Here is a 16,355-nt window from a genome sequence, read left to right as displayed (position 1 = left end):
AGTCTCTCTGTGTAAACTGGCAAACTTCTTGGAAGCAGGTACTTCCTCTGATCCGTGTACTGCTTTGTCTCCTTATAAGAGCGCCTGGTGCAGAAGAGGTATTTCAATAAATATTTGAAGAATAAATGCGGCCAAGCTCTTCAGTGCTGTTGTATTTTAAAGACCACATGTTTTTACTCAGCTGTTTACATATGAAGTCCATTATTGCTGTACTTAATGTCCTGCCTTTAAGATCTGAAAGTTATTTCTAATTGGAACCATACAGGAAGGAAAACGATCCCCTGATACTTCAGTAGATAGAAATGAATAGTGAAAACATGGTTATCTTTTTAAAACTTACACAATAATTTTTCCCTGTGAAAAATATGGCTTCACGAACTATATCATTAACCCTATATTATTAGGGTTTAAGACATGATGCCGTGTTTTAAAAATACTGTGAGAAAATTAATGAACATTTTCTATGGAGATTCATCTTTTCTAACATATCTTCTGCTCACAATAATAATTAAACAGTAAAACATTAAGAGTAATGACCACATATAGTAGCACTTGGTATAATGTCAGTTAGGAGGTCAGATACATGCAGGCACTAAAAGCCTTTTCCAATGAATGAATCAATGAGCAAAGACATTACTAGCTGTTGCACTTAAAGCTGTTTTCCCAACTGGCTACAGCTAATAAATAGACACAGATATATCTTGAAGAAAAAGTATTTTGAATAGATCTTTAAGAAATAGTTAGATATCCTAATATAATAACTCTTATTTACTACACACACACATACACACCCCACATTCTACATGTCATTCCAGAGAATTACTTAAGATAGCACTGGAATTCTGCAATCCTTTAAAAAAATTCTTTGGAAACCATGTGATCTGAAAATGGTTTACTGAAAAGCACTGCTGGTTAGAATATTCTACCTGTGTCTCAGGAATAATGGGACTGTCTTCAGGAGATGATCTAAAAAAGGTGGATAAAGGCGAGGACACGATGATAGGATTGGGCCTCACAAAGCCACTCAGGTCACAGCTGGGAATGTCGTTTTCTTCTTTCTTCATGACGAGGGTATCCATCACATAAAAGACATTCCATGGGATCCACACAGTGTGATACTGAGTGAGGAACGGGGATCGTTCAAACACCAGCGTCAGAGAAGCCCCGCCATTTGCCACCAGGTCAAACCTGGGAAAACACAAAAACATATTTAGTGAATTACCCAGATCTCGTGTGACTTTCAACACTCGCCTCCTTAAATCAATATGCTTTATAAGAAAGACCTTTTTTTCTCCCAACTTTTACATGAAATAGTTTAAAATCTATGAGAATATTAAAAGAATTATACAACGACCATCCATATGTCCTTCAGTTCAGTTCAGTTGCTCAGTCGTGTCCGACTCTGTGACCCCATGGACAGCAGCACGCCAGGCCTCCCTGTCCATCACCAACTCTCGGAGTTTATTCCAACTCATGCATATATCCTCAACCTATATTTACTAACTTATTAACATTTGTACAAGTTTGCTTTATCCATCCACTCCTTTTCTAGAACCATCTGAACTTAGGTTGTAGATATTACAAAGTCCCACTCTCAAATATTTCAACATGGGGGCTTCCCTGGCGGTCCAGTGGTTAAGACTCAGCCTTCCAATGCAGGGGGGCACTTGTTCAATCCCTGTTCTGAGAACTGAGGTCCCACATGCTGTGGGGTGTGACCAAAAATTAAAAAAGTTTTTTTCAAAACGAATCTTCTAAGACAAAGAAAGAACATTCTCCTATAAAACCATAATACTTTTATTATGCCTTAGAAAATGAGATCAACTTTTAAAAACCTACATGAATATATAACTTTAAATTTTTGCCACCACATACTGTCACAGATCTCTGGTCTAAAAGTTGTTGCATTTTCAAACTAAAAGGGACATTAAGGCATCATGCCTGGTGATTTAAAAAAAAAAAGCGTAGTTTTTATACTTAAAATACTTTGAAGAAAGATAGGGTGCTGGAACTAGCTTACATTCCATCCTGGCGGGTAATAGTATATCCGTACTCTGGGTAATGGAAAAATGAGACATTCACTCCAATAAGTGGAGTTCCATCAGCAGTCAGCACTTGGCCTCTGATGACGGACGCGAGGCTGTGAGAAGAGTAGAAGAATTAGACTGAACATTTATCTCCTCAGACAAACATTATCATGATGTGGAGATAATTCAACCTAAGGATAAAATAGCAGTATCACAAGGCACTTGTAGTCACAAAAACCAGACTGGAAACACTCCCAAGACAGTGTTCCTTATAATTCACTGCAATCCACATTCTTGAAATACCTGGTGTTTACCCTGGGTTTTAATTCATTGCAATCTGGGTTTTGGAGAGTTATCAAGACCAATAATTTAGAGATGAATTTTTTAAATTATAAACTGTGCGTTTTTTCGTAAGTCATATATCTGGTGCTTGCATGAAGGAAAGTATACTTTCCAATTAATTCCAAGGCAATCCGGAAACCCGTGGGGAACGAGAAGTACAAGATTTAAGGGGGCAATGAGGAACATTTGTGCAACAACTTTTAATCAACTGCTGGGTCTAACTGCATTAATGCTGTTAAACTGCTGCAGACCCAGGAGTTCTGGTGTAAATCATCTTCTTTTGCTCAGTGAGACACAAGACACCTGCTTTCACTTACTGGTTTATTTTCAGGTCATTACCGCTCTACAAAGCACCAGGCCGACAGCTCATGCAATCTTACTGCCATGCTGTTAGCAGTTCCATTACATTAATTCATAATTTATATTATTTAGTGAGCTCAGCTTAAAAAAAAAAGTGCACTTCTGTTTTGCCTTTTTGGGGTCTTTGCATTGCTTCTTTTGAAACACTTCCAACTGTGCTAAGAAAATCAACTAGTTAAATGAGGATTTATTGACTCCTTAATGGGATGTCCTGTTATGCTTCCGGTACTGAAACTGACAAAGTATGTGAACTGTGTCAAAAATGCTTGAAACATGAAGTTTGGTGAAGGATGTGCCAAACGATGAAAAACTACATTTTAAAAAAGGCAGTTTCCTCAAATTTGCAGTCATCAGCATTTCATATTAAGGGCTTATAACTGTTGATAATCATCATTACAAATCTATGTAAGGAAAAGTGCGTTAACCTCTTATTGAAAGGACTTTCTCCAGGTATGACATGGGTGCTATCAGATCCTATGAGAAAACTGATGCGGTCGTAGAAGGATTTGGCAGCTTGCTGAGATGGTGACTGTAAGCTTTGGCTAATGATATCCTGGGGGTCGGGCAGTCCACGACAGTAAGGCTGATTTTGGCAGGAACTCTGTAAACAGCAATCAGGATCCATGCAGTCAATGAGTCCATCTGCAGAGAGAGATGTAAACCAGTTAGAAAATTCCTTTTTCGGTCATGATGCAGAATAAGTTTTGTTTGTTGGCTGGCTTTTTTTTTTCACATCCAACGATTTGTTCCTCCCATCTAACAGTAATTCCTGGCATCCTTTTTGAAATCAAATACAATAGCTGCAGTTGCTTTCACAGACAGTAACTGTTTGCATTGAAGATGACTGAAAAGAATTATATAATGTTGGCTCTGAATAAAAAATAAAAAACGACAGTTTAGAACAATGTATTACAGGCAGATCTCATTTTATTGCCCTTTGCAGATGTTGAGCTTGTTTCTTTTTTTAACAAATCAGAGGTTTGTGGCAACACTGCATGGAACAAGTCTATCGGTGCCATTTTTTCAAATAGCATCTGCTCACTTTGTGTCTCTGTTACATTCTGGTAATTCTTGTGATATTCCACTTGTGCACTATTGTTGTATTTGTGATGGTGATTGGTGAACTCTGGTGTTACTGTTTTATTTGCTTTAAGGTGCCACCGACTGCGCCCGAATACAACGTCGCACTTGGACAACTACTGTGTGTGACAACTACTGTGTGTGTGCAAACCACCCCACCGACTGATAACTACTGTCTGTGTGCAAACCACCCCACCGACTGATAACTACTGTCTGTGTGCAAACCACCCCACCGACTGATAACTACTGTCTGTGTGCAAACCACCCCACCAACTGATAACTACTGTCTGTGTGCAAACCCTTCCACCGACTGGTAACTACTGTGTGTGTGCAAACCACCCCACCGACTGATAACTACTGTCTGTGTGCAAACCACCCCACCGACCGAAAACTACTGTGTGTGTGCAAACCACTCCACCGAATGATAACTACTGTCTGTGTGCAAACCACCCCACCGACCGAAAACTACTGTGTGTGTGCAAACCACTCCACTGACTGGCTGTTCTCCCAGCTAAAATTCGGGAAAAGGTCAGAAAATGGAAGTCTGTGAAATACTAATACAAATTAACATATGATAGATGAGATGAGCCAGTCACCTTTCAAGGAAATCATTTTCCCAAGGATGGTAAGCGTTAGTTGCTCAGTTGTACCCTACTCTTGGCGACCCCATGGACTGTATCCCGCCAGACTCTTCTGTCCATGGGGATTCTCCAGGCAAGAATTACTGGCGTGGTAGCCATTTCCTTCTCCAGGGGCTCTTCCTGACCCAGGGATCGAACCTGGGTCTCTTGCATCGCAGGTAGATTCTTTACCGTCTGAGTCACCAGGGAAGCCCAAGGATGGTAAAGAATATCCCAAATATAATTAAGTCATTTCTCAAAATTTAAAGAGGAACCTGAGCTCTATTAATATGTCTCCTCTAAAATGAAGATGTTAATAAAAATATGGCTAATGAAAATAAGCTATAATACTGAAAATGATAAGAAATCTATCACTAACAATTGACCTACACTGTTGGCGACAATAAAAAGAATAAAGGTTAGACTCTTCCTGAGCCTTCTCCAGGAACATCAAAAGGAAACTATATTCAATGGGCCATGTAAGAATTTTGTTTGAAGCATATAAACCACCCCATTAGCAGATAAGAGTGTTAGGATAATGGTTTCATGACATTATTCTTTAAGGTCATTTTTCAGTGACCAGTTGATACATGAATTTTGATCTGTTTGGCTACTACATTTCTCAGTACAGAGTAATAAAAACATTAGTTTCTGCAGACTTTAATCACCATTGGGAGACTGGACAAAATCATTATAAAATCTTAAAACCTAAGTTTCAGGTCTCAGCATGATCCTATTATGGCAAACTCAGCTGAAAATATCTGGTTGAACAATGTTTTATTTACACAGGTGTTTTGAAACAACTTTTATTTTTTAAAAAATAGTCTTTTTTTTTCTTTTTTTGCTTTAGGCTACTCTTATTGATAGAACATATGCTTGCCCATTCATTATTTGACAGCAAACTGAGACAACATAAAACAGACTCAATTGAATCACATTGCCCAGTCTATAAGCAGGTCAACACAACACAGATAAGGTAAGAAACAGGAGCTGAGCGGCCTGGCTGTGTCCTTCAGCCATTTTGCCCCCCTGGAAAAGAATGCTGCGGGCACTTCTGGTTTCTCCTAACACTCCTTTTCCCTTCTTTGGGTAGCTACTCTGAATTTTCATTTGCATAGCCAGTCCTCCCCAACTTTCGGTCTATGTGCATATCTCCCCTTGTGTTTGGTTCAGAAATGGACATGGGACCTAATCTGTCAAACTGGACTGAACTTCAGGACCTATCTAAAAAGCCATCCCATCCCATCCCCATCCCTCCAGGCTTGGAGCTGTAAGGCCGTGAAGTTGGGCTTACCCCATCTCCCCGGCTGCCACTATGTTAGAACCTGTCTGGGAATGGAGCCTTCCCAGAAGAGTCAAAGTCAAGAGCTGGAGGAAAAAAGCATGTCACAGTGACATCTTTGGGGCTTTTGCAATAAGCTGCATCTGACCTGGGCTTTTCAGTTCTAGAAGTCAAAGCACTGCCTTCTTTCTTAAGCCTGTTTGGGCTGGCTTTTCTGTCACTTAAAACTGAAAGAGATGTAGCTTATCCAGAGACATTAACTAAAAATTTCACTATTGCCCATACAGTTGAAAAAAAAAGAGCTTAATAAGTATTAGAATTAAATGTATGATGCTGAACTCTTTTGCATGACTATTTTAACTTTTTGACACCATCATTTTTATATACATGAAAATGTATGAGTCAGAATTTCTGATAAGCAGATCTTATAGTTTCTTTATTATAGCTACATTTTCATGTGTATGTCTGTTATACTTCTAAAAAATGGATTGTTAATTATTTGAAAGCACATATCTATTCTGTGACAAAAATTCAAAACCATGTTTTAAGAAAATCAAATGAAACTGAGCTTTGAAATTTCAGAGAAAGTTATCAAAATATTGCTTTTTTAACCAAAAGGCCACAAAGATGAAAAATGTCTAAATATTTCTCAATATTTCTAGTGGAAGAAAGATGAAACTATGCTAGAAGCTTATTTTTCACAAGGATATGTTATAATATGCAATATACTGCATTTTTTCTCCATCTGTCTCAAAGACACAGAAGTGTAAGTTATTAAGACTCAGATTTTTAAAGTAGCAGATGATTGACCTATTGCACCCAAATCACTTTAGCTTCAAAAAAACAATTAAAAAATTCTTTTAATAACAATTCATGATTTATAATCTCAACCTCATGACGGTTGAGACTTCATGAGGAATCTTTAGTATGTTTTATAATTTAAGCTTCCCTGGTGGCTCAGCTAGTAAAGAAACCACTTGCCAATGAAGGAGACACAAGAGACGGGTTCAGTCACTGGGTTGGGAAGATCCCTTGGAGAAGGAATTGCAAACCTACTCCAGTATTCTTGCCTGGAAAATTCCATGGACAGAGGAACCCGATGGTCTACAGTGCATGGGGTTGCAAAGAGTCGGACACGACTGAGCACGCACACACATGTATATACATATACACGTGTGTATGTGTATGTGTGTGTGTGTGTGTGTGTGTGTGTGTATTTAAGAGTTCTTACCCCATGGATTTAGAACGAGTATGCTTGGGAGAGTAATTCCATATAAATATTTGATATTCTTGCAAGTTTTTCCCTTACATTCATTTTTAAAGCATAACTAGAAACTACTTAGTAGCGAAACCTCCAAAGGTTACATTTTATCTCCATTAACCTGGTAAGTTAAAGGTTAAACCCCCCCCTCCTTTGGTCCCCCATAATACTCCCTGAATGCCTTCCTTTAGGCACTATATGCTACAGTTGCCAAACAGGAATGCTCAAATCTCATCATTCATCTTTGTTAGTTTATAAAAACCAAACGTGCATCTGGCATGTGGTCTGCAGGTCATAAAACTGCATGAGATTGACACCTTCTGAACTAATCAGTTGGAAATGCATTTTTACAAGCCTCTCTGCTAACATCAATCAGAGACAGAATCTCATTTTCAACAGCCAAGATGCAGGGACGCATGGTTTGTTATTTTTCTGCAGAGTTTATCAGTAACTTGCCCAAGCAAGTGATGGATGCTTATGAATCTGGCTTCCTATAACTTGAGAAAACATTTTTCATTCTTTGCCTATATTCACATAGCTAGGGCTATCTAGTACCACTAAAGTTGATTATCCACTTGCCCAGATGTCTATTGTAGTAAAACTGACTTCGTAGATGAGCTTCTTAAAATCATCGACATTCCATTTTAGTCTCAGGAATATGAGGCTGGCTTAAATTGGTATTGGTGTAGAAGCCATATCTAATAGAATTAATCATAAAAAAGATCTAAAGAAAATCAGAAATGTTCAAAACCCACTGAATAACAACTTCAATGATCAGTTAAGAGCCTTTCTTTCTCCAGGTTAGGCTTTGCAATATAAGTGGTATTTTGATATAAAGCAGACAATATAGTTTATGCTTCCGTCCACTTAATCCTCAGTATTATTGCTCTAGTTATTTAAAAATATGCTCTCATCTTTCCTAGGACTTTCACGGGTTTGTAACAGTGGTTGGCAAACTTACTTTGTAAAGTACCAGATAAAAAATATTTCAGGTTTTATGGGCCATATAATCCCTGCTACAAGTATTTAACTCTGCCTTGATAACTCGAAAGCAGCCAGAGACAATATGTAAATAAGTGGGTGTAACTGTGTCTCAATAAAACTTTATTTACAAAAACAAGCCTTGGCCCAGAGGTCATAGTTTGTCAATCTTTAGTCTTGCTTTTAAGTTTCTACCCTGCCCTGTTTCCTTTGTCTTTAAATAATTTTTTTTTCCCTGCTAAAGGTAAACAATGCACATTTTACTAGATTACTAAAATGTCTGACTCCACCATTTCCTAATGTACACTTTATGTAGGTCTGACTTTGACCTGCTTGTCAAGTCTCACTTTTGTCTTTTAAGCAGCTATGGATAGTTTAACATTTTTTTTCAAAACCTTGATACACTAACTGGATAAAACGTCATGAATTTCCTTTGAATGAATTTTCATCTTCACTCTAATGGTAATTAAAGCCCTTACCCACAGTATTTGGAAGTCTTTCCCCCTCATTCCAAGCTGGAGGTAGAGGTAGAAATTCTTTAAAAAATTAAAAAAATATATATTTAATTTTATTTTTAAAAAGTGTCACGGCTGCTCAGCTGTGTCAGACTTTTTGTGATCCCATGCACTGTTGCCTACCAGGCTTCTCTGCCCATGGAATTTCTCAGGCAAGAACACTGGAGTGGGCTGCCATTTCCTTCTCCAGGGGACCTTCCAGACCCAGGGACCAAATCCACATCTCTTGTGTTTCCAGGACTGGCAGGTGGACTCTTTACCACAAGCACTACCTGGGAAGCACCTCCCCTCCCCCAAATAAATCTCTAAGTTTCTTTTTGGCTGCGCAGCGTGGTTTGTGGGATCTTAGTTCCCTGAACAGGGATGGAACCTCAGCCCCCTGCAGTGGAGGCACAGTCCTGACCACTGGACCGCCAGTGAATTCCCGAGGTAGGATTTCTGATGCAGTATTTTATCTGTGGATTTTAGAATCTTCAAAGGGTACGGGTATACCTTTTGTTTCTCTTTTGGGTCACCATTCTGTAACATACATGAAATTCATTTGCTTATTACTGAATTTGGATCATGTTTGATTTTGTGTATCTTCCTGGTTTGTCTGATTAACAGAGTTTTCCTCATGGCTTTAGTCTATGTTTACATCATTTCAATCGTAATGACTCCAGGCTGTTTATTCTCCTGAACTCCCAATCTATAACCTTCCTTCTAGATATTTCCACTTGGATATTACACAGGCATTGAAAACTTGACAAGTGGAAAATGCAACATACATGATCTTCTCTGAACAGACCACTTTCTCTGCATTTCTTACTTCAACAAATGTCTCGGCTATCCACTCACCCAGGTTCTCCAACTAGAAACCTGAGCGTCATCCTTCACTCCTCTCCTCCCTTTTTCTCTGCACCTAATCAATGGCCAGCTCCTCCTTTTCCCCACCCCAAACATGTCCTGAGTCAGCTTTCTTTTTATTTCACTGAAAAGACCCTTCAGGCCACCACGGCCACCTCTTGACAAGATCTCAACAAGAGCTTGGTTTCCCAGGCTCCAGTCTTGTCCCAGCTATTCATTCTCGACACTTCAGTCAGAGTACTCTTGGCAGAAATCAAACGTGATTATTTCACTTCTCTAGGTAAAATACTTCCTTTAATTGGTCCCTGCTGCTTTCTGAGTAGTTAGAACTCCTTAACATGGCTTATGAGACCTTTGTGATTATTATTTCCTCTGCTGGAGACCTCTCACTGCTCTTATCCTGGCTCCCTCCCCAATTCCTTTAGCAATCAGCTCAGACAATGGTCTCACCAAGTTCCTTGAGGGCTAATCTAGTCCACTGTTGTAGCTCCCAGAATTTAGGACATATTCTTTTTGGCACTGAGCACGCATACAAAAATTTTGCTGAACAAAGTGAAGAATAAATTCAGTTCCTAGAGATTATGAGATCGAAACAGGCCAAAAGCATGTCTTAAAAGCACAGTAGATTTTTTAGGTTTTTTTTTTTTTTTCCCCCCAGGAACCACCATACTGTCCTCCATTGTGGCTGGACCAATTTACAATCCCATCAGTGTAGGAGGGCTCCCTTCTCTCCACACCCTCTCCAGAATCTATTGCTTGGAGATTTTTTGATCATGGCCATTCTTTAAAACAGATAACCAACAAGGACCCACTGTATAGCATAGGAAACTCTGCTCCATGTTATGTGGCAGCCTGGGAGTTTGGGGGTAAATGGACAGACGTACATGTATGGCTGAGTCGCTTTGTTGTACATCTGAAACTATAACTACATTGTTCATCGGCTATACTCTAACATAAAAAGTTAAAGAATCTTTTTCTACAACAGAGACACACACTGCTTTCTTTTATCACCATTTTCCTGTCCTCAGATACCATGCTAATCCTTGAATTCCTTTTTCTTTTTCATTCTAACAGGTACTTTTACATGTTCTTGATAAATTGGACATTAGGCAATCGATAAAATTGTAAAAAGCATTATAAGAAATTATATGAAATACTACATATAAGCTAAAAAGGGCAAGGCCTTATGTACTCATAAAGACAGATAATCCCAAATTCAGGAAGGAAAAGTTAAACCTTATAAACATTTGCTTTGTAGAAGTTTATCATCTGAAGACTTCTGCATGATGAAAGATGCCATAAACAAGGTTAAAAGATAATGAAAACTTGCGGTAAAGTATCTACAACACACTTCATAAAGAGCTGATAAATAGAATATATAAGCAACTCCTTAAAAAGGGAAAGTCAAAAAACTCCAGAGGAAAAAAATGGTCAAGAGAAATAAATAAGCAACCAGCAAAAGAAGAAACACAGTCAAGGAACATATATAAAGATCATCAATCTAACTCGTAATTAGGGAAATGCAAATGAAAACAATAAAAATGGAATCATTTCCACCCAGCAGACAAAATTCATATTTTTCATTTTGTTGGACAATTTTGTTTATGTACAATGATTATGTACAGACTATGAACATGGGGAAAATAAACACTCTCCTACCGATGAAGTATACAATGGTGAAACTTACTGTGAGGCAATTTGGCAGTAGCTACCAGAATCACATTTAAAGCACCCTGTGACCCAGCAATTTCATTTCTACAAATCTGTTCCAAAGAAATATGTGTACATTTACACAAAGATTTATATGCAGATAAACACACACACCCACACACAGATTCACTACAGATCTGCCTTTATACCAAGAGCAAAAAAATAAGAAACAACTAAATTATTATTAATGGACTAGTGGTAAAATTAATCAGGAAGGACATCTGTGCTTCTGTTATAAAGTATGAGATAGACCTACATGTACTGACATGAAAAAATCTCTTTGGCAAAATCAAATTTAGAACAGTACCTATCCTGTTTTCATTTAAAAACATAAATGTGCATCTAAACTCACTGAGGAGGCGTAGAAACATGCACTCTGAGTTGTTGACAGTGGTTATCTTGACAATTTGTTGTTATTCAGCTGCTAAGTCACGCCCAACTCTTTGCGACCCCACGGTCTGCAGCACACCAGCCTTTCCTGTCCTTCACCATCTGCTGGAGTTTGTTCAAACTCATGTCCATTGAGTCAGTGATGCCGTCCAACCATCTTGTCCTCTGTTGCCTCCTTCTCCTCCTGCCCTCAATCTTTCCCAACATTGTGTATGTCTGCTAGTAATACTCCTGCCTAAGAATGCAGAGGTTCTTAACCTGGAGAAAGCGGACACTGTCTAAAGAGGTTCTGGGTGATGCCCTTTGTTGTTCTAAAGCTTGCAGTGGCAGTGAATGGTAATGGGTGTAAAATGTATGGAAGACTGTTAGTTCCAGCCTGTGTGAATATTTTTCCTCTCCTAAAACTCATTCAAAAACAGTGGCCAAACCCTATGCTTCTGAAAGCAAAGCTGGACTTCTCTTTTCTAGAATGGGATTCTCCTGGGATCTAAAACTTCTGGGGATAATAAAAGGGTTCAGAGTAACCTAAATCTCTCCCCTGCATGCATGCTAACTTGTTTCAGTCGTGTCTGACTCTTTATGACCCTATGGACTCGTCCTCCAGGCTCGTCCGCCCATGTGATTCTTCAGGCAAGAATACTGGCGTGGATTGCCACGCCCTCCTCTAGGGGATCTTCTTGACCCAGGGATCGAATCTGTGTCTCCTGCACTGCCGGGGGATTCTTACTGCTGAGCCACCTGGGAAGCCCCTCTCCCCTGCAGTAGGATCTCACGGAGTCTTTAAAAAAAAAGTAATTTCCCCCCAAATCATCTGCCAGGATAATGTATTTTAAGGCTCTGAGACTGAGTGCCACTCTTCATTCTGACATCTGGATTCTTTTTAAGAAGTGCTTAGGAACTCTTATGGGCTTCCCTTGTGGCTCAGCTGGTAAACAATCTGACTGCAATGCAGGAGACCTGGGTTCGATCCCTGGGTCAGGAAGATCCCCTGGAAAAGGGAAAGGCTACCCACTCCAGTATTCTGGCCTGGAGAATTCTATTGGACTGTATAGTCCATGGGGTTGCAAAGAGTCAGATACAACAGCGATTTTCACTTTCACTTTAGGAACTCTTATAATTTACCCCCCTCTCTTCCTTCCTTTTTTTTGTTCTTTTTTAAACCATCCCCCTTCTGATTTTTTTCTATTTAACTTTTCTTTTTTTTTTTTTAATATATTCTGGAGAACACAACCACCTCATCCTCCTGCTAGAACTTTTAAAAAATGTATTTTCAAATGTTTCCTTATTTTCATTTGGGAATCTCCAAACAGACCGCCTCTGTCCATTCATCACATTCATTCTGACGCTTACATTAAAATATCATTCATCATTTCCCTCCTTTTTGTCATTTCTAGCACACACACCTGCTTGCTTCTGCAGTTTGAATCTTCTGTTTGGATTTTTCTTCCTTCCTCTCTCATTGCTGTTTCTTTTTAAATTCTAAATAACCTCAGTTGAATTGTGCTTCTTTTTTCTACTATCATCAGACTTAAAAGGCATTTAAAAAAACCTGTTTGAGGTATATCTTCCTGGCATATCCCCACAAAGTAATATTAATAACTTTGAAGGACAAAGAATAACTCCATCTACTTAAAAGTAAAAGGTATCATTCCTGGCAGGATTTATATTCTGACATTCTACCATCTTGCACAGAATTTAGTAAGAGGTTTAAGTCATTCTTGGGCCTTCCACCATCCAATCAGTAGAAGAAGACTTGCCTCCTATGCCTCAGGTATCCACAGGGGAGCTATGGATACTTGAAGACCAGACAGGGAAGCAAGATGAGAAAAGGGAGCTCTGACTATATCTCCCTAATGAGAAGAATAGGAATATGGAAGCCACTGCCACAGATAACATATTTTGGAGAAAGCAGCTCATTCATGAGTATCTACCTTGAGTTTCTATAAAGGTAAGAGTTGTCTCTGGCAAGCTGTTGCATTTTGATGCTTGCACTGTGGGACCACCATATGGGGAGCTATTGAAAGTCACGATACTCCCTATCGAATCAGAGTCTTAGCAGCGTGACCAGGTGAAAGCAATGGTGCTTACAGAAGTGTTGGGGGAACTGGAGAGCTGCCTTGTCGGTCTGGGACATGGAAAGCACGCCAGAGACTCCAGCACTGATTTTCTTGTTCTCAAGTAAGAGGGGAGCAAACTCTGGGAGGCAGTGCTGGTGGGCTACAGTCCCCGGGGTCGCAGAGAGTGGAATACAAGTTAGCAGCTGAACAATGACAAAGTAAGAGGGCGGGAGTTTGGAGGGAAGGAAGGAGAGAGAAGAGAAGACTCCTCCGGAAAGTAACAGAACTCTACTAGCCATACGAAATGGTTACTGAAGTATATTATATGGTCATAGTAAAACTAAATGCTATTGATGACTAGTCATATTCTGATAGCATAATCTGTTTATTGGCCTACCCACCATCCTTGAAAAAAAAAGTGAAAGTAAAAGTGTTAGTCACTCAGTTGTGTCGAACTCTTTGCGACCCACAGACTGTAGCCCTCCAGGCTCTTCTGTCCATGGAATTCTCCAGGCCAGAATACTGGAGTGGGTAACCACTTCCTTCTTCAGGGGATCTTTCCTACCTGGGGATCGAACCTGGGTCTCCAGCATCGCAGGCAGATTCTTTACCATCTGAGCCACCACGGAAGCTTCTATCATCCTTACCGGGAGATAGACTTTTCTGGCACTAGTAAGCAACTCTCTCTCTCTCTGTGCATGTGTTATCTGCAAAGTTCTTAAAGCTGTGCTCTACAAATTTGCTCAGACTAGACTGGTAGTGATTCATATGATGCATCTGATTTTTGATTCAAGCCAAATCAACCTCTCCATCTTCTTCTTTTCATGAGTTTGAGTAAACTCCAGGAGTTGGTGATGGACAGGGATGCCTGGCGTGCTGCAATTCATGGGGTCACAAAGAATCAGACACGACTGAGTGACTGAACTGAACTGAACTGACTGAATGTGTTAAATGAAACCACTTAGCAACTTTCTGGCTAATTCACCATTTTTGACACCAAACTTAGACAATGTATCTCTAACGGCACAGCTCCCACAAGTCACAGAATTTCAACTATAGTCCTTATTTTAAATGCTCTGTTTTACTGTCCTCATCTAATGGTAATGGTAATAATAGCCTTAATCACCAGATTATGTGTCTTGAGTTGGGGTTTGGTGTGAAAAATATTGTCTGTATACATACAACCCATGTTTAAGTTCAAGGAATCCTCTAACTTGGGTTATAAGGCACCCAAGTTATAATCTTAGGGTGTAACAAAGCTGGCGCTGAGGTTCCTTCTCAGAAGATCAACAAAATTAGGTTAGGGACAGGAATACAAATTATATGCGATAAGCAGAGAAGCCACAGGAGGTCTTCTATCAGGTCCGATTTCCCCTTGGAGCGGGAAGTCTAGAGATAGCAGAGCTTCATGCTAATAAGAATAAACAAAGAGGGAACAGGCCAATTCACAGCTGATAAATTCTGAGGAAAGAGAGAAACCGCCTTAGCCGATAAGGACACTAAAGAGTTGATTAGCCCCTAAATTACTCTGCAGCGGCTCTGCAGACTGGGTCTTGCAGTTTGCTTCTCTCTGCCAGAGCCGTAACCTCCTCAGTGTAATCTCTTAGAACACGAGGGTGGAACATCTGATCAAGGAGGAAGGCAAGCTAGCCTTCGTCCCACGGGTAGGGGCTTCCTGGGAGGGAGGGGAAAGCTGCCGTATGGGCTTGCAGAGGACTGATGCTGTGGTTTCTATGACAACACCGGAGTGCAGGGAGGCGAGAGAGGCAACTGTATTATCAGGCAGAAAAAGCTTTGAGGGCTAAGGACCAAACACCTACATCTGTCAGGACAGAGAGCAGAGCTCAGAATTTGTGGCTCAACTTTCTTGACAGTCCACGTTAAAGAAGCACAGGGAAAACAGTAAACAGTTACATAGAAATGGAAGAGTGAACAGAGAGCTATGAACGGGGAGAACTGCAACTCGTAGTCAGGAAGATGGGAAACAAGTAACATCTGGTTTGAGAATGACTGTGTGTGTGTGTGTGTGTGTGTGTGTGTGTGTGTGTGTGTGTGTCCGTGTGTGTGTGTGTGTGTGTCCGTGTGTGTGTGTGTGTGTGTCCGTGTGTGTGTGTGTGTGTGTGTGTGTGTGTTGGGGGCAAGGAGGAGAGCTGAGAGTTGGTTCTGACCACTCCACTTCCTAGAGAACAGTACAGGGCAGGCCTTGTTTTACTGTGCTTCCCTTTATTGTTGGGAAGATATTGCATTTTTCACAATTCCAAGGTGTGTGGCAACTCGAAGTGGAGCAAGCCCAACGTGCCATTTTTCCAACAGACTTGTCTCTGTCTCCTGGTTTGGTAATTCTTGCAGTATTTCAAAGTTTTTTCATTATTATTATATTTCTGATGGTGATCTGTGACCTTTGACGTCACTACTACAACTTGCTTAAGGCTCAGATGACAGTTAACATTTTTTGGCAATAAAGTATTTCTATATTAAGGTGTATATGTTATTTTTAGACATGACGCTATCACACACTTATCACGCTACGGCACAGGGTAACTTGACAGTATAAGATAGACATAACTTTTATATGCACTGGGAACCCACCCCCCTCGAAATTCACATGACTTGCTTTTTCATGACACTTGCTTTACTGCGGGCAAGAACTGTCTGATGTTCAGTTGGCTCTATTCGAAAAGGAAAGAGACAATTCAATCTTCTCTGACATCCTTTTATGAAGTTCACCTAGTCAAGGTGAGCACTTTGAAAAGCAAAAGAAGGAAAACTGGATAATGAGAGGTTCTCCTTACAATGTAACCATATCCCTGGCAATACACAAACATTCTTTCAACGCTTCCACAAACTCCTTTATGCCTATTTTACCTGTGAAACACTTGAAGTG

The 16,355-nt window shown here is 39.9% G+C and overlaps 1 protein-coding gene across 7 annotated transcripts in view; it reads right to left on the bottom strand.

Moving 5' to 3' along the window:
• Nucleotides 1-16,355, bottom strand: part of TENM3 (teneurin transmembrane protein 3) — a 614,750-nt gene that overhangs the window by 68,494 nt on the left and 529,901 nt on the right. For all 7 annotated transcript variants that reach the window (XM_043893315.1, XM_043893317.1, XM_043893319.1 and 4 more), the window contains 3 exons: nt 3,155-3,371; nt 2,021-2,140; nt 927-1,188 (listed from right to left, as the gene is read on the bottom strand). In XM_043893315.1, coding sequence (XP_043749250.1) covers nt 927-1,188; nt 2,021-2,140; nt 3,155-3,371 — 599 coding nt within the window. The remainder of the gene's footprint in view (nt 1-926; nt 1,189-2,020; nt 2,141-3,154; nt 3,372-16,355) is intronic.

The sequence above is a fragment of the Cervus elaphus genome, chromosome 32, assembly GCF_910594005.1.
Source record: "Cervus elaphus chromosome 32, mCerEla1.1, whole genome shotgun sequence".
Classification (NCBI taxonomy): Eukaryota; Metazoa; Chordata; class Mammalia; order Artiodactyla; family Cervidae; genus Cervus; species Cervus elaphus.
This window is presented reverse-complemented; position numbering and strand designations above follow the sequence as displayed.